Genomic DNA, 24,702 nt, shown 5'->3' with positions numbered 1-24,702 from the left:
ACCATCAAGCACAATAAAAAATGCAACATGCCCTCATGAGCTTAGGTGAATTCCCACTAAAAAATGTAAATCTATACCTGTACTCCTGGGGAAAAAAACCTCTCTGATGTCTTTCTAACTGAAATGCAACATGGTACTAAATTAGTCAAGTGTACCTTTTAATGATTAATACTTTTAGCATGTGGTGTAATGGGGCTACAGGTTTTCTACAGGGGATGGTAGCTCTCAGTGCTCAGCACTACAAATGCACACAAAGTGCATTTAGCCCAAACAAGCAACTAAGTAGATGGATGCAGGCTGGGAAAATACCAAGAGTATGTATTTGCTTATTTGTGTCTCCCAAAATCCTAGTCCCAGTATCTCTCAAAGCCAAGTTTAGCTGTATCCAGCCCCTGCAGAAGTGGCTGGTTACCATTGTATCTGCCCTGGATCCAGCCAGGGCAACAAACTGCATGTGTTATTCTCTTTTGTATACCCACAGAAAGTGTTGTTATCTTTATTGATACGCTGTTATGACTTATCAGCTTCCACATACCAAAGATTATGCATCATGGTTTCAATCCAACCTCCTTGGTTGAGAGGAACTTTCCTTACACAATGGATTAATGATTTATGTTTGAGGAGCTGGAGAGTTGTTAACATGTTCTGTTTATTCTCTGGACAAAGATAGTTTGGCTTAGCTACAAGCTGAAGGAAATCAGGATTTCTAAAAATAGGCTGAGGTGGCCAATAATCCTTTAGGAGTTGAGATACTCACTGATATCCAGATTAAATGAGGAATTATGAGTAACCCTTAGTGGAAGGGTTTGAAATGGAAACCCCAAAGAGAAGATGACTACATAAGGAACACTTGTGCTGTCCCTACACCCTGCTGACTTCAATGGGCACAATATTCAAGGAAAAAAACACAACTAAAAAGCTCTGTAAGCATCTTGACAGCTAGTTAGCTGGATGACACATAAAACCCCTTGGAGCTGGATCTAAAGCATGGATAATTATGTGTTTGGTTCTCTTTTATTTTTGTTAATCTGTACCATTTCTTTTATTATTCTCTGGGTCACAGGAAGAAATTATTCTTGATTATTATTTCCGTGTTTGTCTCTAGAACAAAAATAAATTCCAGGGTGCTGGTTGGCAAATTGAATTCCCACAGCACGTTAAATCTTAAAACTGCACCCCATGAAAGCTCTGTCACAGACCTTAGCACCTTCCTGCAAAACCAAAGTATGTGCCTGAACCTAAAGAGCTTCCCCAGATATCTGAGACACAGCTATTCACTGTTCCTACCTTTTCCCACGTAGCCCAGGGTACATGCAGCAACTGATTCCCAAGGCTTCAAGCACAGGAAAGAGTCAGAAGGACACTGAGAGAATATGAATCTTCTCCCATAGCTGTAATTTAAGAGGGAGCAATCCCCACTGCTGGAAATTCTCAGAATATCAGTTTGCTGTTTGTACAGTGGATTCCTCCAGCCTTGTTTGGGCAGGGCAGGAGAAAATTAAACTTAAATCTAGTGCCAAGTACACTGGGGCTAAGCTGGGCTCCCTATGCTCCCACTACACAAGTACAAACAATAGCAAGATCATCTCTGTTGAATGCTTTCCCCTGAACAACTGTTACAGCTATCTGCACCAGTTTGCATCTGTGTTCTACATCCCACAGAAGTGTTCTGACCTATTATTTGTAAGACCACTGGACAAATATATCATTCATCAGCACAACCACCCCATTAAAATACAGCTGTGGTGATCTCTCTGCCACCTGGTGCTTTGTGTAAATGCCCCACTGCAGAAGAATAGGTTTCCTGTTTTTTGTGGGCTCCCTCACTACCTGCTTAATCATCAAACCATACAAATTATGGAGTGAGATGAGCCATGGCACCTGGCTCTTAAAGTCACAGGCTCCAGTGATATCCAGTTAAGTGATAAACTTCACTAAGGCAGACACACAACTGCACTCCCTCACTCCCCTCCTACACTGACAGCTTGTCCTGGTTCTTCTGCCCATTGGGATCTCACTTAAGCCTGCCAAAGAGCAGAAAGTTATCAGGTGCTCTTCCTCTGAACTATTAAGCAACAAAAACCCAAAAACTAAATTACTTCCATTTTAGCAAAGAGGAATTTCCTAGTGCCAAGTACCTGGGCAGTGACTAAACCCTGTCACTGTTCTTATGGGAAAACACTATTTGCTATTCTTGGTAAAGGGAAGGGCTTTTAAATCAAGATAATGTTTCACTTGTTTTTCAGAAACAAATTTAATGGGGGTGGGGAGGGAAGCAGGGAAGCAAAAATAAATTCTGCTTTGCACCAAGTTAAATTACTCAGAGTTTCCCAAAATGAGAGGCTTGGGTCAGAAGCACTGGAAAGTTTAAGAAATGCTCCTTTAAAAACAACTCCCACAGAGCAAAGCTCCTTCTCCATGACTGAAAGGCATGTAAGCAAGCCAGGTCACTCTGTCTAGCCTGGCTTGCTTTCTTTCTTTTCCCTTTTTTTTTTTTTTTTTTTTAAAGAATTTATTTGGTGGGTTGAATGGTAGGGCCATGTTGCATCTTTACCCCATCTTACTTGATGTTTTCCAGAGTTGCACCTCCAACCCCAATTCTCCCCTCACTGCAGGAACAAAGTGGGCATGAGCCACCAGCACTTTGGTACCACAACCATCCTGGGTGGGGTGAGGCAGAAAAAGAAATTCCATCATCATTTCTATCCATGCTTCCTCTGATCATCCCTGCCTGCCAAAGCAGGAGAGAAAATAATGGCCCCATGGAGATAATGCCTCTGCATGCTTTAAGTGCTTTGTTATCCTCAGGAGTTGCAAAGAAATCAAGGCTGGCTGGGTACTGTGTTAATGATACTGTCAAGAGGCCAAAATAAAGTGCTGCAGCACAACCCAGCCTTCTGCTATCAGCACTGCTGTCCCACTCTCGTTTGGGCAGTCAGGGTGACAGGCTGGAGAATATGCCAGTGGTCTGGGAAAGGAGATCTCAACACTTGGCTTTTGCTGATAAGAGCCTGGAACTGCTCAGAACACGATTCTGCCAGACACTGATGGCTACACAAAGCACACAACACTCTTAAGTTTTGCCACACAACTATTTTGCAACTATCAAATACACCTACAACAAAACCAGTTTGGTGGGAGGGACTTCCGTATATTTTTCCATGTGGTTGCTGTCAGCAGGCTGAAATCCTGATAAGCTGCACAGCCAACTTGGCTGACTCCACTGAAACCCTGCTGAAGACAAGTCCTGAGCTGCAAACTACTGCTTGTGTTTCCCACTGCAAGGCAAGGGAGGACAACCACACTCAGCATCTGGCCAAAACTCATTTCTAACTGCATCAAAGATCCATACAGACTCCATCCAAAGGTCAGCAGCTATGGTTTTCAATGAGGAATGTGCTGCTTTGGAGACACAATACTGTCACTGTGATCCACTTTCCCTACTCAGGGCAATCAGTCCATTGCTCCCACTGAAAATGAGAAAGGGCTTGAGGTCTCTGAAATGGAAGCTGCCTTTAATTTCAAATCATCTTAAAGTATAAACACGGACTGATGCATCACTGATTGACGTTACACATACAATAAACAGCTCTAAAAGACACTCTTCTCCCTAGCTTCTCAGAAAAATCAAAAACAACCAGCCAAAAAACCTCAAAATATCCCAAGAGTGCAGAGGATGAAGTGTACTCACTATAGCATATGACACTTCACCATACAAAACTAAAACCCTGCCATCTCTGTTCTGTTTAAATGTGAATTAACTGCCTATCTACTTTTTGAAGCCAGTCACATGTTGATAAAGCTGGGTTGTGTAACAAGTTAATTGGTGCACTTCATTCGTGACACAGACATGTTAAAACTGCAGACATGTTCTGATTTAGGGTTTCTGCAAGAAAAGACTTTATCTATTCAGGGCTTTGACAATGAACAAACACGGAATTCTGAGAAGTACTCCTGGAGAATGAAAAGATGAAGTACAGAACTTACCTTCCACTGCAAAGAATGGAACCACTGATCCCTCAGGTAACTGTTTGCAGCCTGCAATAAAGAAAAGGTACAGACAGAATCATTAGTTTCTACCAGTGTTTCAGGTCACTCAGGTAGTTTATGTTATAACCAGTTTATTTTCACAGAAAGCAGTGATACAAAGACCTTGCTGCATTATAAAATACTGAACCAAAACCTCACAAAATATTAAGCCCCTATGAAATGCTGTCCAGCTCAAAGACTGAAAAATCCTCTGTGAATTCATTTGGGTGTGGGTCAGATCTTTAATGCCTGTGGGGCCTTTGCCTCTGTCATTAAACACTGGAAGCAGAGTAGGAAGATGGGCTGACATTTTAACAGGAGGGGTGGGCTTTTTCCATACTCTGATTTCTTTCCTTGTCCTGCTCCTCAATGGCCCCAAAGCAACTCAAATAATGTCTCAGCTCTTTCAGTGATATTAAAACAGTGAAAAGCCCAGCACACACAGACGTGCAGATACACGCACAGACTGTTTGCAGCAACAGCAGAAATGTTGCAATCATCACTCCCAGCCATCACCCATTTTTGGCCATTTTAAGCAGAGCTGCCAGAAATTCCCAGTGTGAAGCCAGGTCGTAGCCAATGGAGGAACAGTTCAACACTCCCAAAGGTCAAAAGGCTTGGTATCAAAAAATATAAAGGCACGTAGAGTGACGTAAATATGCATGCCTTAACAAGGTGACATAAGTCTGAAATATTTGAGTGGGCAGAGATGCCCTTTGGCTTTTCCAGTTCCCCCTTAACCCTGCCTATGGGCAATTTTTAGCAGGTTTCAAAATGTTTTACAAAAACACTGACAATTACAGGTTAGCCTGTAAATCCATGAAAAAAAATAAAAAGGTGAGGTTTTTGCCAGTCAAAAAGCACATACTTTTTGCAAATCAAGTTTCACTCCCCAACACCTTCTCAGGTAAGTATTCAAAATCCACACTACAGAATGCATTTCATCTCCCATCACTCATTCAGTTCACTGATAATGGCAGGAATACCAGGAGTAAAAATGCTGTATGGTCACCAAAAAAATGTGTTTAATCTCAAGGTCAGCTAATGATGGTTCAGTGACACAAATTTGGACTGATTACTCTGAATTAAATGGAGTAATATCCTTTTATATATGCATTACATATTAATTATATCTTAATGAGAATCAATTGCTCCTCCAGTAGATGTTGAGGCAATAAAGCAGGAATAAATATATTATAAACAATCTTGGCTGACCAGAGAATTTATCAAAAACCTTCAATTTCAAGAAGAATGCTGACATATCAGAATATGAAATTGCTACAAATGCAATTAAAAAACTTTCCTTTTCTTCTTCTTTCATGCAATGAAAAACTGCAAAAACATTTGGAGTGCAGATCTGCAGGATATTTCAGTCAGACAATATTTAATGATTTTCTGTTATTTAATGTATATGTGGGCATTATAATACAAGACAGGCTTTTTACCTGTATGTTATAGAATTAAATTTTATTTCAATAAACTTTATACTATATTTTAATACAATGAAAAGGTCAAAAACAATCTGCCACCAAAAGGCATAAGAATGTTTTTAACATAATTAAAAAGACATGAAGGAAATATACTTAGATATTTCTTATCTGTGCCTAGACAGAATGCTCTAAAACCTCAACAGACTTATCTGAAAAATTTAATTTCAAACTGAACCTTTTTTCAAGGAGACAACTGGTTCATGCAGGAGAAGAAAAAAACTCCTTTGCAAATTGTAGCATCAAAGCCCTCTAAAGAATAAGTAAAACTGAAGGGTTTTGTAGGCTTCATGTATACTCAGCAGTTGTACCAATAAGAATGAGTTTATAGGAACTACAAAAACTAAGATACTGTTATTTAAATCAATATTATCACAATTATTCTAGGGGAAGGAAGCACTTCACTCAAAGAGGCAAAATGTCAACCTGATTCAGTCCCTGGTCTGAAAGTAAGAGCAAATGCTGAAGCCCTAAATTGAGATTTGTTAATTATTCTCCTACTTTAATGATGTCAGTAGTACAGAATGTAAGACCACTGCAAATAATTAGAGAATATTATGTGTAGATGGGTTCTGGAAGTGACTGGAGCCCACACTATTAGTGAGGACAACAGCATCCTGCAGAGCAGGAGGCACAAGTGGACTCCAAACACAGGGGGGAAAAGAAATGAAGAATGCTGCAAGGCACAAAACTAAAATTGGCAAAGACTTGTACAACTCAATGGCAGCAACATACAAAAAGCATTTTAGAAGTAAAATTAGCAAAGTGACTAAGTTCCAAGTGTGGGGCCAAGCACTGTGTACACATGGAGTTAGTTACTGTAGAGAAGTGATCGAGCAAATTTGGCACCTGGCTCTAGGTTAGGAGTCTGAACCCTCCAAACACTCAGAGCTCAGGCTGTTATTAAGGACCACTTCCCAGGAAAATCAAGACAAAGTGAACAGAAAATAGAAAAACAAACCTTTAGAGAATGCCCACACTTGTACTGGTGATCAGGACTCAGTGGTAAGAGAAGCTTGGAAGGCCAAGGGCCATTTCAGCAGTGTCTTTACACCGTGCTCAGCCCAGACTGAATGCTTTACCCCAGCCCCTCCTATCCTGAGGGATGCTGACATCAGTATCCCCACTCTCACAGGCTGCAGGGACTAATCCTCCCCTGCACCCTTCCGGCCACCTGACCCCAGCAAAACCACAGCACCCTGCAGGAAATGCTGATCTTCTGCAAAGGAAAACAAAGATCTCCCCTTGCACAGCATCCCTCGCTCCTCCCTCCTCATTTTCAGGCTTACACTGAGAAGGCACTACAGGGAGCATTTCTTTGTCACCAAAGGAACAGTGAGTTCATAGCATGCCAGGATGAAAAAAGAGCCACCAGGCTCTTGTGGGTGCTCAGCTGCCCAGCCAACTCTGCAGGCACTGACTTATTCAAGGGTTATTGTGAGTAACATTTCTGACAAAAAGCACCAAAGTGTAAAGCAGTGGAGGGAACCACAATTCATTTATGGGGCTGCACACAGACATTTACAGTTTATCTGATGTGCAAGGACAGAACCAAGGCTTTCTGCACCAAAGTCACCACTTCCTGGGAACTGACACCTACAGTTTTTTACTGCAGCTAAGGGCAGAGTTTACTATATTTGTTCAGCCCTAGGGTAACAATAAAAAGGAGAAAATGAGACAGAAAATACTTCAAACCAGGCTTTCCTTAGGCATTCTAACCACACAAGGAAAGTTTTTTTTTACTTTCCGCCTTGTCCTTGCAGTGAGTCCAGTTCTACCCCACTCTTTTGACAACTACCTTTCCAACTTGAAGTTCAGCTGGAAATGTTTTGCCTGCTGTTGTCACAATCAGTGAATGAGACAGGACTGAAGTACAGTGAAGATTCTGTAATTCTTCACTGTACTTCAACACAATTTTACATACAGAGGTATGCAAAAAAATAGATTAGGCCCCTTGTGTGTTTAATATGTTTGGGCCCCAATTCTGCAAATATTTTTGTTCTTAAATGCAGTGGCTTTAACAGGGTAGTGGGTGACACATGGTAACTGAGCTTCCTGTGCAGTCAAGACCTCACATTGATTTGTACAACCACAACATTGTAGAAAAACACTTTAGAAAACAGGAAAATGTGGGAGTAAAACCTAAAAGGTGCAAGAATATTAAACTACTTGAAGCTTATTTATTATTCCAATGAGGAAGAGGAATATCTATTTTTAAAAAAATACTTGGCAGTATTTTTTTTAAGATCAACTGATCCTGGAACTGTGTTCTGAAGGATTTTATATTCTTATTTTTGGGGTGTAAAGGTTCAATCAGAGAGGAAAAGCCACCTAGGATCAGCTGGAGTACAAACTTTATTCATAGGATTAAAATCTCCTGCTTTAAAAAGACAGCTCACAGAAGAAAAAAAACTGTGCAAGAGAGTAAATGCCTGCATATGCAAAGCTTTGGTTAACATGAGTGAATTCATACCTCTGCTGAAAAAGGAAGTATTTGCTCTGCACCCCAACTACTTCATTCCTTAGTCAGTGAGTAGGAATACAAGTTTATTATTAAAAAATAGTGAGCGTTTTAAAGGCAAGTTTTCCTTTTTGCTCACAAAAACAGGAAACTGAACACTTGCTTCATGCCAGTGTTACAGCCCCTGCAATAATTTGCACCCAGGCGAGGAGAAGACTAAATAGGAACCTGTGTGTTACTGAGAAACAGAACACCTGAAACTCTGCAGGAAACAGAGCACTCTAAAAATGATGGTGAAGACCTCTGCCATTCCTTTAGCAGTACATTACCACCACAACATCCCTTGCTGCTGGCATGTGTGTTATTCAGAAGAATACAAGAACAGGCTTGTCCATGTAGGAAACTGTTCCCAAGTTTTTCCTTGCAACAGTGTCCTTCACACACGTGCTTCTAGGGGATTTTGCCATCTGAGAAGATGTGGCAATAAGTGGGATTTGATGATCCAGATTTTGGCTTTGATTCTTCCTAAGTTTATTCTGTGATTCTCTCTCCCTCACTTGCTTTCTCATCAGCAGGATGAGGGGTTTGCTGTGCTTTTTTTTCCAGCTGATATTCATTACTGGGACTCATAAAACAGCACTGGCTTCTCTGCCCCCATTTATTATCAGCCAGGGGAACAGAGGAGTGTCCCAGGGCTGCAGGAAGCCAAGCCCCACACAGCTGTACAAAACCTTCACGTTGCTGATGCAAATCCCAGTGTTGCACCTCTGACTTGGTCAGACCTGCAATGGAAACCTGCCACTCTTCTGCCTTAACCCAGGGTACAGACAGAGTTGCTGGGAATTGCTAGAAATGCTCTTTTCCTCCTTAAAACATTCCCTGCCTCAGCTGGGTTGTGGTCCTTGTATGACCTCTCCACACTGATAGCACTGGCTGGACTGGCACTCAAAACAAAAGGCAGGTTCTCCAAGGAGACTAAAATAAAATATTACTAAAAACCCAATGGAAACATTTACCATGGGGACTCCCTGGCACAAACAGCGTGGTCAAGCACCGAGCTGAACGTGTGACTGTTGTGCTTGTCAAGGCTTCCTGCTCTGTTTGTTTTTCCTTCTGACTACACTCGACTGCCAAGACATGAATAAAACAACACGAGCAACAGGCATGGAAGTGGTGGCTTTAAGGCTAAGAGAAAGGACACCACAGGAAAGCAAGGCAGTACTGTCGTGACTGAAATACCAAAGCCTTGGGACTCTTCCTGCATTTGGTGCTCAGCAGCTCATGAAATTATACCAGAAGGTTTTTTTTCAATCTCTTTCAAAAGGTTCTTCCAGTTATTTCACTATCAAGGGTAGCATCCTCCTCATAATGATCCACACAGCGCCATAATCACACCTTGTGCTTTACAAAGGGAAAGCAGAAGAGCAGAAGCCTAGCCCAGCTCAAGGAGGCCCTGCTATTCCTGATACTAAAGAGCTAACACTTCATCAAAAGCTAAATTTAGCTCCTATTTTCTGGCCTGAAGAGCTCGTGGCCTAATGAGCCAGCTTCAGCAACACCTTCTCTCCAACTGCAGGGAAGAAAAAAACCCTGAGATTTTGATTGCTGCTCATGGAAAGAACCAGGGATCCCATCATTTGGCAGGGGGAAAGAAAACACAATGTCTAGAAAACTGACAGTCCATGATCCCCAGAAACCTGACTGCCCATGACTCCCACATGGGACAATGGGAATCCCCAAATGCCAGGCAGTGAAACGCTCAGATGGCTGTGCCTATCCAACAAACACTGAGTGGGAAGAGCTCCACACATGAAAATGACTTTTAAACGTGAACCCAGCCTGGATTAAGCTGTCTGCTGCCTGAGAACAGGTCTTCCTCTGAAACCCAGGTAGACACGTCCTGTTATGGTGATCTGATTTCCTACGAGGAGCTGCATCACCTCCGGCACTGCCTGTCAGATTTCATGTGCTAAAATAGCTTGGGATGGGTCAGTGTTGCCATGGGAGGGCTTGGGATGATGTAAGGAAAGGTAATGGCACTCTTCCCTCTCTGACTCATTACTGTGCACTAATAAGCCAGAAATAGATCCTGGTGACAGCAGACAGAGGGGATGAAAACTTGAACATGGACAGGGGCTCTCCTGTGGCATCTCACACAGAATTGTTTAGGTTAGAAAATACCTCTAAGATCAAACCCAGCACTGCCAAGCTCATCACTAAGCCATGTTCCCAGGTGCCACATCTTCATCTTTTACATAACTCCAGAGATGGTGACTCAATCACTTCCCTGGGCAGCCTGTGCCCTGAGAACACTTTTGGTGAAGGATTTTTTCCTAATAGCCAATCTCAACCTCCACAGCCTTTCCCTCAGCCACTAAGCAGGTCACCTCGTCACACCAGGAGGTCAGCTTGGTCAGGCAGGACCAGCCTTTCATAAATCCACACTGCCTTCAGTTAAGCAGAAATTGGAATCTTAAATTCTTCTCAAAAATGAAAAATTGGGAAAGCCTGTGATTCAAAGTACTAAACTGCTTCATTTTATGTCAAATCATGTCAATAATATCCCATGGTTTTAAAGAATTTACAAAGCAGCATGTGCAAAAACACAGATCAAAATATAAAATTTATATTAATCAGAAATATGAAATAAATTTGGTGTAGTCAAAACAGCTCATTTAGACACTTTTACATAGACACACACACACTTTATTTGAAGGCTTTTGAAACAAAAAATAAATATACAGATTTCACCAACAGTGTACTTCAGAAGAAGCAGTACTGGGAACATGCATGGGACTAGTTTGACTCGTTCCACTATCATACACTTCCTGATACTCAAGCTGGACATTACATCAGAGCATGCTGCTGCTCAGATCAGCACAGCAGAATGATTTCATAAAAAACTGGAAGTCACAATTTCCCAGAGATGTACTGAGGTCTCTCACAAATCTGGAAATAACTGAGCTATGCAAGGGCTGCTTCCTCAGCTCCTCAGCTGAAGTGCCTTTTGGATACCTCTACTCTTTGCTACACATACTAGAAAATTTCTGCTGAACTCAACTAGGTCATCAATCCAGCTTTTTCAACTTGATTTCTTCAGCAGACTAAACATAACTTTGAGAACTGTTTTGGATTTGTGAATACACATTACAACTGTATAAGGAAAATCTAATTTTATACGCCCTCCAATCTGACCACATCTGATGAATCAAGATACTACCAAGGACCAAGTCATATTAAAAACATTTTTTAAAGTTTGTATTTCGAATTATGTTGAAATTCCCATAGTTATAATGTAATCTGATCCAGAGTGCTCAGCCAGGCAGCAATAAACAGAAGTCCAGCCCAGTCCACTTCTTGAGTTCCTCTGAGGTTACATAAAGACACCAATCTTTCTGAAGAAAATACCAAAGTATCCATGCTAAGATGTTGCTGTTTCACAAACAGAATTATTTATGTGTTTGGTTTGTTGGTTTTTTTTCTTTTTTCTTTTTTTTAAGAGACAAATGTCAGGCTGCTCCAGATTACAGCCTGTCTACCCTACCAATTTCCTTTCCACTCAGCAGGAAGCTGTGGGCTCAAGTTTTATCTTGTATAAACCCAAAAAGGCAACTGCCATAAACTACAGAATAAAGACTTGGAAGCAGAATTTGGAAAGGCAGGTGTAACTATTTCATCTGTTGAAATTGATATAAACTTAAATGCTAGCACCACTAGGGAAATTTATGGAAAAAGCAGAGTCAAAATTATCATGAGAAAATGATCCAACTTGAGAAATTTAGACAACTTTCTGTCTAATTAATTCCACTAATGCATTAGGCAAGGAAGATTTCAACAATAATGAGGGCCCTAATCCAGCTGTTGGGAAATCATGGCTTGTCTTCCTACCTTCCCCTTACAGTCCTACCTGGATGAAATACATATACACCACAGCCATGGCTGGGTAACCCACTGAAAAAGTAAAATCCCAAAGGGTAGCAGATAAATTAACTTCAAAACAATGTTGAGAAACATGAGAGAGAACCATGCATGAGTTAAGCTGAAGCCAGTTTGGTATTTTTAAGTTATGACCTTTCAAAGCTCTTTGGGGGCAATGCAGCTTTTCCTACTTACTGCAGAGTATTTCCAAAGCTCAGTGCTCTGGAGTGCTGTTCTGTCACTAAAACTTGCAGTGACCTAAGGGGACCTATAAAACCTCAAGTGGATGAAGAAATCTGGAATAATGTAAACACAGTGTCTTCTTTTTGAAAACAACACTTCAGAGAACCAGCATATACAGCCAGCCATACAAATATACTGAAATATTGCAGTGAAGATTGAGTATTTTTTTTAAATAGGTATCTGTCAGTTCCAGTGCAATTCTGGGTTTCCTATATTAATTCAAGGATGCAACTTAACTTTTTTCATGCAGGAATAGGACTGTATGTAATAATACAACTATTCCAGGCCTATATCAATGTGCCTTTACACAGAGCACTACTTGGCTGCACAAATTCAGCAAAAAGGTTTAATCACTATGGCCCAAAAATTTGCATTCTGACTGCTGACTGTTGACCAAAGAGTTTCAGAGCTATCACCCTGAGCAAATTTTCTGGTGGTTAGATAATCTGACAGCACCAAGTTCTCTGCCTTTTCTGAGTCCATCGAATTAAGATTTCATGCAGAGGAAACAGAAAGAAGTTGAAGGAGATTCAGAGTAGGAGAGAAATGAAGTTGTACTTTTATGTTTACTGTACCTGCAGTAGGACAGTACCCCCCGGGATTGTGAGCTGTAAACAGTACTTAGGGGCATTCTCCCAGGAGAGCAGTTGAACATCTTCAATAGCACTGTAGGAAATGGAGTTTTCCATGTACCCAGTTGGCTGCAAGAAAACAAAGGAGAAGGGGAAAAAATGTTTACTTAGCCATCATATGTTTCACAATTCCCAAGTAAGTAGAGCACTATGAAAATTACTCTTGGGGTTGAATATATCTGCAAAATCTCACTGAAAAGCAAACTTCCTACACAGGTCATTCAAGAGACACTCATCCAGCCATCTTCCTCCAATTCATCCAAGTGTTAAGATCACTCACATAAAAACAAAACCAGGCCAGTCCAAGGTGCCTGAAATACAAAAATGCCACCCTGTCCTGGACCAAAAAAATCAATGGAACCTAATTTCAGGTTGAATTGAGCTATGAAGGGTCTGTCCATGCACATGCTCCCAGTGCATGAAGAAGCACCTCAATCACACAGACAGATCAGCACTGTCCCATAGCAAGGTTCCTTTATTCCACACATTCCCCAGCTGCAATTTTGATCAACCACATCACCAAGATTCAGACTCCTTCACTTGACAGTGGTTCTTGAGGATCCAAAGATACAGCCCTCAAGTTTCAGACTCAGGCAAAAGCAAAGCAACCAACATACTCATCTTGGCCTATAGATAAGCAGTGGTTTCCTGAAGAGAGTGCTGATGTCCAGTTTAAAATGAAACTCACCATTAAAACACAAATAACTAACTGCATTTTGCAACTAAATGTAAAATACAAACTGATAGTTGCAGGAAAACAAACTTAAACATGAAACTCCTTGTTAGCATCCCTTTAATTCTTAGGCATTAAAGAAGTACAATTATCTCTGAGATAAGATGAAATACAAATTTATCTATGCAAACATACATGAAATTATATCTTAAACTAAGTAAATACACAGTGCTATAGCTGTGTATCTATTGAGTATGCACACATACTCTGTACTTTATGCAAGTCATTTTTAAAGTAATTGAATATTTAACAGAGGTCCTCCAAAGACATCATTTACTTTGCTGTGCTACAGCATAAGTGAACTGATCAGTACTGCTGTGGCAGAGAAACTATTTTCATACCAAAATAATTAATCCCACCTCATGGATAAACCACAGACTTGACCACGTCTTTCAAGAGAATAGAGCTCATTACATTTATGAATTATTTTCTCACTATTACTGATTTACATATAACTTCAACTTCTCCAACTCACTCCCACTGTGCCCAATCCATAAGTTATTTTTAACTGACAGTCCTGAAATAACGAAGGCAAGGGAGGCAACCACATCTATTTCAGGGTCAAACAAGGCCAACTCCTAAAATCACAACACAGGATTCCTGGGGGCGAGTGTGAAATAAGCAAATTGCATTTGGAACTCTCTACTTCTAATTGGTACAACTTTCTTCCATAAGTTAAGTAGGTGGTGCATCTGGAAACCGTCCTTTGGAGTTCTACACTTCATACATGTTTCTGAGCCCATAAACGTCATCCACCAGGAACGCAGTGACAGCCCTGTCACCCACCTTTGCTGCCACAAGAATTCAGCTGTCTTTTCAGCAGGAAAAACCCAGCCAGCCACAGAACTCAACCTCAATATCTTTTTCCCCAACGGCTGCTGCAGCAGCGCTCATTTTGCACCAGCCCTGGGTGAAAACCATTTTCACTGTCTCTTTAACGAAAACCTTGTTGTGCAGGAAGTATGATAAACTTCTGCTTATTCATTTACCCACAATATTGTTCTACACTGGTGACTGGAATCCCAGTGGCTTAATACTGATACTGTACGTCATGAGTTGCCTACTGGAGAGTAATTATCTCGTTCTCACAGGAAGCCAAAGGCCCAAGATCCTTTGGTAATCAGCATTACAACACTCAGGGAAAAATATCAAAACAGCCAACATAAAATCTGGTATGCTCAGGAGGCAAAGTTATCAAAAATATGCTCTGAAAGACTGGAGAAGGGAGAGATCCAGAACCAGTTAATGCAAATATAAAATGAAATTAATCAAAGCCATTTAAATTTCTCTTTTAAGAAGGTGCTGACTGCCCTTAATACCCTCCATTAACTTCAAAGAGGATTTGAGGAATTCTCACAGAAGCTGTTTCCAAGAGAAGTTTCTCCTATACCTTAAATCATCCATTTAAACAGCACGAAAGACAACTGAGCCAGCTGAAGCACAGCTCTGCAGCCATACACAAGGATTTCATCCCAGGCACAGACCTCTTCTCACAGGACAGTCCTTCTCCTTAAGGAGAATGGAGGAGCATGGAGAAGCAGAGTCCTGCAGTTTGCCAAGGATGGGAAGACCACCTAAACCATAAGATGGAATGATGCAGTTGGTCAATCAGTCTAAATGAAAGCCAATGAGGTACTTTAGGTAGCATTTATATGATCCCATGTCCACACCTTCCATCTAGCCATGCTACACACATACAGCTGTTTGCTATCTTACTCAAAAAATGAGAAGCCTAAATATACTTCAATCCCTGTAAACAACATCATATGCATTGCTTCTGCTTTCACTAAAACACAATCTTTTAAGAAGAGAAATATTTTCAGTTCTGAAAACACTAGTTATAGGCAGCTTCACCTCTGTTTCTCAACGGAGAGAGTGCAAAGCACAGTAATTTATCACTGTATAGAGCCCCTTAAAATTCTGCTGTCCAACACTCAGGACCATGCTCCCACATCGGGGCTGGGCAGAAATGCCCTGAGGAAACACCAAAACAGAGCTGCCATCAGACCTGAGCTCACAGAGACCACGGCACCCACAAGGGGAAGGTCAGTCCCACACAAAGGTGTCCTTTCCCTAATCTCTCCACACACAGGGCCAACTCCTAAACAGATACAAGGACAGAGCTGTGCTCCTCAGCAGTGTTTTCTCAAGACCAAGCACAGTTCAACCATTTATCAGGAAATGGCCTGAGGTAAAACCACAGCCTGAGTCACTGGTTTCTCTTAAAACACAGGTTATTTTGACATTCAGGTATGTGAACGTCAATCACAGTGAATCATTGTGGTTGATAAATAAGCAGTGCAAGTGCTGCACATTCTCATGCTGCAGCTGGTCTTGCTTGCACCCACCCCCCAGAAGCTGCATCCTCACCCCCAGGTCTCTCTATGGGAAAGTCAAATCACAGCACCACACCAGGCCAGAAATGTGGATTCAGGGGTTTGAAAATACCAATAATGAGCTAGATCCTCAGTGGGTCACCACTGAGAAGCATCTGGTATGAATACCAGTCTTAAGCAGCATTCCCACCTCCATCCACCCACTTTGTCTCTGCCCGTACAAATATTTGTCTGGCTGTGGCGTCAGGCAGATCAGGGAACCCTTCCAGCTTTAGCCAGATTACTCCTGAGCTCCTTCAACCCCATTTCTAACATGAAACAGAGAATAGTATGTTAACATAACTTAGGGGCAGCACATCATTTGGAAGGGGGAGCTGAGGACCTGAATACCTCAGTTTAATTACTGCTATCAGACAGCCTAAAGCCCACAGCATCTTGAGCAGCAGAATGCCAAATTCAGTTGAAAATGCCTTTATTTAAGAAAACAGTAATTCTTATTTTTATAGCTGTTGTTTCTGAAAGGAGATTTATATTTCCTGGCAAAGTCTGAAATCTGTGAAACGAAGCAAGATAATGGACTTTTCTACCTCACTCTACAACTTTAATCCTGACTTAAGAAAGTTTGGCCAGAGAATCTACATATGTCAGCTTACAGATTTACAGTTACACTTTGAACTTCTGGCTGTTTGCTGTTGAATATGTTCTGAAAAACTGCAAGAGATTCATAAATGAAAATGCAATTCCTTACAGCAAACAAAAACCCCATAAGGAAATATTTTTCTCCTCCCAGTAGCCTTTAGCCCCCTCACAAAACATGTAACTTCTCCGCTGGGAAATCAGGTATGTTTTAACTTGGTCTTTTTTCAGTTCCACAAAGATTTATTAATCATACAGCTCTGAGACTTTGCACCAGAATAGGCACACACCAAAACCTACTACAAATCAAATCTTAGGGGAATCCAGTGCTCCAAAACTGGAAGACCATGTAGGTTCCTGCGTAAGCCTGGGTTTCTCTTGTGTTTCTGGGAAAAGTCAGCAGCAGCAAACTACTCAATAATGCAAAAATCTGCCCACTTGTTTCCATGGGAAATTCTAAAAGGGAAAGAATAAACATGACGTCCATTGTTAATATGAGGCCTGTATGCACTTACTCATATAATAATGCACTAAATCTTCAGCTGCATATTTTCCAAAAAGGCACCCAGAAAAGATGAATTCTACAAATAGAGATGGTTATTTGCATTAAAACATACTTAGTCTGACAACTCCCACCAACACAACAACAACGGAGAATGATTTTCCGAATTAAATACTCCAGATGGTGGGGGGGAAATGGGGCTGTTCCAGACCCTCTCTCTTCTGCTGTCAGGTGCTTATTTCTCTCTTGGCTGCTCTTAAGAATGAGCCATGCTCCTGCTGTAGTCCAGGATGCTGAGCATGCTGTGTCATAGGTAAGTTTTCCATACCCAAATAAGATTCAGACCTGCTAAATAACACACGGGAAGAGCTGATTGCTCTCAAAACTTTGATGGGGGTGGAGACTATTCAGTTGGTACTGAAGGGCAATGGACTCTGAAACTGCTGAAAACAATGGCTGATTTGAAATAAATCTCTGTTAGAAGACATCCATGGCTCCAGAGAACGTCCCTGCAACTACAGATATTTCAGATAAGGGCAATTAACATCTTTGCTCATTAACTACAGAACCTATCAGAAGACATTTATCAAATTCAGCAATTAGCTGTACTATACCACAATATGCAGGACAGTACAATTTGTCTTTTTCTTGACATGGAAGAATTTACTGCCATGCTCACTTGTCATGATGACTTGAGAGAGTCAATGGTAATCTCGTGGAGATTAACCTGATCACAAAACTAACAGCAAGGAGACACCCAACTCTGCCCCAAAACTACACAAAGGTATTTCTGAGCTTTCTTGGAACAACATTCTCATCTAGTCCATCAGACTTTGTGGTCCCCCAGCCTGCCCACCATAACCATTCTCTCCCCACTCCTCCAGGTAAGTAGGTGGTTTTATGTGTTGGACCACAAGAAAAGATTCCACCTGCTCTGTGTAATGAACTGGGAGCTCAATCCATGGATCCATGGGGTCTCCTATGGGGCAAATCTAAATTATTTCAGCTTGGAGCTGCACTGTCCCTAAGTATCTCCAAGTTGGGTATTGATGCTTGGTGGGGTTTTGGTTGGTTGGGTTTGAAATTTTTTGGTACATGGAAACAAATTGGGACACTGTGACCCAAATCTTCAGTGACCTATGTCATTCAAAGTTGAGGGTGTATTAGTTCAGTAGTGATGATAGGAAAAAGAAGAAGGGGGTTTTCCAGCACAATTCTCTGTGTGTGGGTGACTGTGTGTATAAACAGCCATGCATGTCTCTGTGTGTATAAATGCATACACACCTGCCTTTCTTTACAGTTACACAGTGATAAAAGATAGCAGAAATACACCCCACATTCTCTACATAAATATACAGCAGCAACTGTCATATGCTCAGTGCAAAGTAGCTCAGGTGTTGTGACAAGATTTCATTGAGGAAGACCAGATCCTCCACAGAGCTGGTCATCCAAAATAAATCACTGGAGCTTCACTGATTTATACAAGCTGGGAATCTTTACTCAGAAATCCATCAGAAGTTCAACCAAATCTAGCTCAGCAGCAAAAATGTGCATAAATCTCTTCCTTCCTCTAAATATTTAAGACAACCAAGACTGGAGGCTGTTGCATTAATTAACCTTACAAAACTGATAAAAATGTAAGAGCTGCCAGTAAGAAACAGCTTACCCCACACTGTGCAGAAAAAAAAAACCCTCCCAAACTGCAGTGGGGCTGAAATATCAGTTCTGTGGAGCTTTAGCAAAGGGACAGACCAAAACTGTCCATCAAAGAGCTGACAAGAAAAAACTGCTCTCAATATTAGGACATATGAGCTTAAAATATGTAAAACCTGCGTGGCAGACACCAGCAGTGGGAAGAACTTCAAATTAATTCAGATCTGAAGCAAGTTAGAAGCACGGAAGTTTATTATTAAAAAAAAGGGAAATTAAGGTCATGTAATGGAATATGTACCATGACAGAGGAGTCAAATAAGAAGGAAAATGTATTATTCAGCTGAAATTCATATAGACTGTTTGGGTTTTTTTTGAACAAGGACGTTCTTCTATTTTACTGTCAAGCCCAGGTGAAGGAGCGCTCTGAAGGTTTGCTTACCTGAAATACTGGGAGTAAAATAAGATATATCTTGAAGACTTTCCAAAGAGATCCATTATCAATATGGCCTCGTCTAAGCAGCCTGTAAGAAACCAACCCTTTCTCTCTGGCCAGCTTGAAAAGACCAAGGGAAATCCTCCTGAGACTTCCAGGAGCATCGAATATTAAATTGGTTGCCATGCTGATGTCCAAAAAGCCCTAAGGTCAAGCCCATCTAAGAAACCTTGTCTCCTGCTTTCAGACCTCTGCTGATAGGGCTGAGGACATGCTGCCAGGTGACCACAGCTTACCACTGAGATAGTGGCCAAATCTGCCAAATCATTGCCAAGGGGAAGGAATTGGTCCCAGGCCAGAAATTAGGAGAAGAAAGGGAGGAGTTGTGTTTGACACAGCATGCCAGACACAGTGAGACTTTCACAGACACTGTCCTGACTGCCCTGCCAGGTGGAGCATCTCTGCTTGGAGCAGCAACTCTCCAAGTGTGCACTGAAGACTTCAACACCTCCCAAGCAACGTGAAGAACTCAAAGAGCAGAATTACTATCCCCTACTTTCCAAGTGAGAAGAAAATCTCAGTTGAGGTTGTAGCTGCACCATGCTCTTGATCTCACCTGAGGGAACATGAGAAGCCTGAGAGACGTGGGAGAAGAACTCAGACTTCCTGACTCCAATCATGTGAATCAGCTTCAAAAACATCTTCCTCCTCCAAAATCGGGTCACAGATTCATAAGAATGACCACTCCTTAGCAAGGTTCATGTTCTCCATATTTTTGCATTTATCACTGCTGTCCATGAAACTCTCCTTTGGGAAGAAATACTCCCCAGCCTTGACAAGATGGGTAAGTTATTTATCCAAATTCCTTGAAATTAATTCAGCAAAGAAGAGACACCACCAGCCAAAATACAGCAGGTACTACAGGAGCAGCAGTAAGAGAACCAGGGACTTCTTGTAGAAAGACTACACACACACCTACTTCTGTAAGACAGTTGTTGGAGGTATATTGAAAAATCCCTAACTTTTGCCCAGAATATGATATACCTACTGAGTGCTAAATGGATCTTAGGTCACTATAGCAACGATGATTTAACAGAAAACAAAACCACATCCTTGTTCAAGGCTGCTCTCTATTATCAATTTTCTTTCAACAAATCAGCTGTGTCACACTCCATGAAATGCATCAAGTGCTGCTAAATCAGAGAGGAGAGAGGGTTCCATGTAAGGATTTCAGACCAAGCAGACACAATGCATGCTAGATTAAAATGCCACCCTTTAATGACTGCTTTAACCAGGGGCAGCCCTGAGAGCTGGGAGTGAAAGGTCATTAGCTGGTTTCAAACACAAAGGTGGCACCTGGATAATCAGTCTGTTGAATAACTGGAAGCTGGTGTGTACTGTGAGCAGGAGACCTCTGTGCAGCTGGGTTCTTCAGAGCTGGTTTAGGCACTGTTCCTACTGCAGATCATCCTTGCACTTGCAGTGGTTTTTACTTCTGGTTTACAGATCCCCAAAGCCTGCTGTTCACTATCTCTGTTAGGTCAACAAAAGGTGAAGGAGGAAACCACATTTGTTATCAGGGTCACATCCGCTGTGCAAGGATCTGCTCCTCCCATGGAAAACTTTTGGGCTTTACAAAACAAAAAGGCTGAAAGGCAGCTGTGAGGGAAGCAACACATTCACCTCTGTCACCTAGGAATATGAGGTTGAACCTGAAAAGCCATCCAAGTGTAAATGACTGAATTTGTAAGAAGCTGAGCTATCCAGGATCTCAGGTCCCATTAGAAATACAGAATCTGAATCACGGACTCTGCAATATTGACAGTTCTCACCACCTCCTCAATGCTCATACCAGCTCATTTCTTACTACACTTTATTTACATGAAATTAAATTGTTGCAAAATTAAACACAGTATAAATAAAATATACATTAAGTTCTGGTTTTCATTTCAAGAAGCATTCTCCAGCATTACTTTTCATGCCCATGCCTTCTACCGGTAGGACAGTGAATCCCTTAGACACTGTAATAATCAAACAATTTCCATTAACAAATTTTTCCTTTTCTTTTTAATGCACCCTTAACCCTGCAGTTCCCAGGAAATCACATCCAACCTCAATTTGATGAACAAGCACAGAACAGGGAGTGCAGTAACCCAACTAAGCTTCTGACTTCCCCACAGGGAATGCTCTTATCTCATCATTTTTGGAGAAAATATGAGCAGGTCTTGAGTTCCCAGGAAAAATATTAACACAGCTCTGTACTGTACATAGACAAGAGAAAGGGCATGCAGCAAAGCCTTCAAAAAAGCTATAGATATCCTGCTAATGACAGTCTCACTAAACTCACACTGTTATTAGGAGAAAAAAACAACAGGCACCTCCTGGGGATGAGTCAGAGCCATTTGGAATCACCTTCTGCTACAGGAGGAGGTGGGAAAACGTGCTTAAAGTGACAGTGCTTTGTCTGACCTGTCTTACCTCCTACAATAACTTGGACACGTCTACTTAATTTTAAGTGATATTCATTCCTCATGTCTGCAGCAGTGATTTCCCCCTGATTCTCTGTCTCTCAGCACTACAGCAGGACAGGAATGGAAACTGCCCTTTCCTTCCCTCCAGCAGGAACTCCTGCAGAGCCTGGAACCACCCGGTACCTCCTCCACTGCTGCTCTCCCTCATTGTTTAACATCTGACTGGCTGTTTGTACTGGAGGGAGTGCTGCTGTTTAAACAGAGCTGGCTGAAGTATGTGCAAATCCTCTGAGGAAGGGAGACAGTGAGGGAATGGAGAAGGAGAGGGCAACTGCAGTGAAATACCAGAGTAAATATTGGAGAAATGTGTCAGTTGATTGGGAAATGCATAATGGAGAGGACACAGAACACCAGCTAGAACCTAAATTAATAACCTTTTTAAGTTCTCTTACTGTGCAGAAAAGATACAATGAAAGAATACTGTGCAAAGCAAAGTGGCACTTTGGTTTAAGAAGAAAAGTAATTAAATATTTAGCTAAAATCACAAAGGCATTGTGCTCATGGAGAATGAATTGGTATGAAACTGGCATACCCAACTAGCAAACTTTTTGTTTCAACACAACATTTAATAGTCTAGCAAGCTACTTTTTCAAGAAAGGTGTCCTTATCATCATCTCCACAGACATACTTTGAAAAGCAAAACAGAGAACAGCCCTACAATTAGGCACTATGAAACTGGCAAACCCTTTCATCTGGGTGGCTCCTGAAAGGCTGGAGAAGAATTCCAAGGAATTGCAGTAGTTCCCCCAGGGGTCCCAGTGCACACAGCTTTGAAGAGATGCCTCCCAGAGAAGCTCTGTTTATCAGGAACTAATGCATCATGCACTGCTCTTCTGTCTCACAGTGTGTTTTGGAAAACTAAACCACCTTAGTCCTCCAACAGCATTTTCTGTTCCAAGAGGATGATTCAGCCCTCAACAAGACATACTCACTTGTTTCCTCTGCATGCTCTGACACAGGGCCCACTGTGGGCAAAGAAACAGATGTACCTGCCCTCCCTGCTACTGCTTGAGAGACCAGCCAGGGGCTCCCATCCCACAACACACCAGACCATCTAGATGCATCTCTGGGGGATGCAATTTTGGAAAAACCCAGTTACTTGCACAGCCAGCAGCTAGGGATGCACATCTGAAGGTGAGAAGAAATACAGTGCTCCCCAGGCTGCAGGAAAAATCAGCTTTCTGGAGCTCCTATGCCTGTCTACTTGGCCTTACTTATATTCCCAGACCATAAAGAAGCCACAATGCCGCTGGGAAAAATTGTGTAGCACACAATCAAGCAACACAGAGATGGCTTATACACTTGAGAGTCACACATTCAGTTAAAAAACACCCTCCCAAAACAGCATCTTTCCATACTAGATTAGGGTGACTTCCCCCCCAGCCCCTTCCAGTTTCACATCAAAAATCTGGTTTAAAATAACTCCAGCCTTGAAGACAAGCTGAACTCTCAGGTTGTGTCAGCACAATGGCTGCAAGATTCACTCCCACCTTTGGCAACAATGTTTTGGTTTTCAAGCTCAATTACATTGTCAGGTCAGCACATAATTCTGCAGCAACATCCTTGTCTTCTATCAGGATTATTGTATTAATTTATTTACTATCTCTAAAGGAAATACCTCATTTCTATAAAACCTTCCATATTGCAAACACAAGTTTGTAAGACTGAGTTTTCCAGTCAGGGAAGAAAGAAAGTGCATTTGTTCATGGCTTTGACTTCATTGAAGAACTGCTTGCCCAAAATCAAACTGGCCACAGATTTTCTAACAGAAAGCCAATACTACTGTAGTACATTAGCATTTCATGGTAAATCTGAATTCAATCCATCCCAGTCTTACAGCCACCAGTCAGTGCTGTGATGTGGACTCTAAACACTGATGAAAACATGAGTTGCTTCCCCTTGGTGAAATTTTGGTTTCAGCAGAACACAAAAGCTTCCAAATTAGATGCATGTTTGAGCTCCACACCTGAACACACATCCTGCATTTTGCCCACTACTGCTTGCATCAGCTTCACTCAAATCAGGCATGGAAAAAAGGGGTAAGTGTTCCTGCCCTCCTCTATGTAATTAAAATCCACAAATGCCACCACGTCAGTGTATGACACCATGGCTGCACAGCTCACAGTCCCAACAGTGACCTTGGAATTGCCTTGGCTACATGTTCCTACAGCACTAACAGACTCTCATGGCACTGGTATGTTGAAAAGTGTGGCTTACCAGCACATCAACCTAAGCAGAATGAGTATCAAGGGCTGAAAAATCAAGAATAACTAGCATCATCTTCTACTTACATCTTTCCAGACACTTTTAACAGAAGAATGCTTTATATAGAGATTTGTTTATTAATTTCCCCAGAGACAAAGAAACAGGTCAAATAAATATAAAGCCTCCTAAAATAAGGCACAGCATCCATGTTTAACCTCTGAAAAATGCCCAAGTGCTCAGCAAGCTTCAACTAGATGTTATCAAGTCATTTTAGGGAAGTATTATTATTGGAAAGGAAATACAAAGCTTGCAAAATAAAATAACCTGGTTTTTTCTCTATCCTGCATCCTGCTGAAAAAGACCTTCTTGCTTTTTGTTTCTGAAAAATATATAACTTTAAAATACAGATCTTTGAATATCAAATCAGATTCTGTTCTTGTTTTCTTAAAACAAATTACCAGGTCTTACTGGAAATTAATAAAACAGAAACCAAAACCAAATTCAACACTGTAAACAGCATCGCAGATGATTTCCAAATACTCCAACATTTTCAAGATTTTGGATCCCTAAAATCAACTCAAAAGTTCAAAGAACAACGGAGGAAAATGCCTCTCTGCTTCAGATTTAAGTTCAGAAATTTAACCTCAAATCTTGCTCTTTGGAAAGAAAGGAAAAAAAAAAGTCAGCCTCAGATCCAAAGTAGCGATAGAAAGTTTCAGTTTGACCCACATCCTAACACCTCCGCAGCCAATCCTCACCATTTTCTGCCAGCACCACTCTCGAAGCACAGATCAAAGGTTTTACTGTATATTTGGAGCCATTCCTGTGATGCAAGGATTAGGCATGAAGAAGGAGAATCTTATTTTCAAAGGTGCAACTGCCTGTGAGTGTATCTAGTGCATA

General features: G+C 41.4%; 1 protein-coding gene across 1 annotated transcript in view; it reads right to left on the bottom strand.

Annotated features, from left to right (window-relative positions):
- Positions 1-24,702, bottom strand: part of CMIP (c-Maf inducing protein) — a 130,575-nt gene that overhangs the window by 49,196 nt on the left and 56,677 nt on the right. Inside the window, exons 2-3 of the mRNA XM_059857415.1 lie at positions 12,714-12,839; positions 3,988-4,038 (exon numbers count right to left, since the gene is read on the bottom strand). Coding sequence (XP_059713398.1) covers positions 3,988-4,038; positions 12,714-12,839 — 177 coding nt within the window. The remainder of the gene's footprint in view (positions 1-3,987; positions 4,039-12,713; positions 12,840-24,702) is intronic.

This window comes from Haemorhous mexicanus, chromosome 12, assembly GCF_027477595.1.
Source record: "Haemorhous mexicanus isolate bHaeMex1 chromosome 12, bHaeMex1.pri, whole genome shotgun sequence".
NCBI lineage: Eukaryota > Metazoa > Chordata > Aves > Passeriformes > Fringillidae > Haemorhous > Haemorhous mexicanus.
The sequence above is the reverse complement of the archived record's forward strand: the minus strand, read 5'-3'. Positions and strand labels throughout refer to the sequence as shown.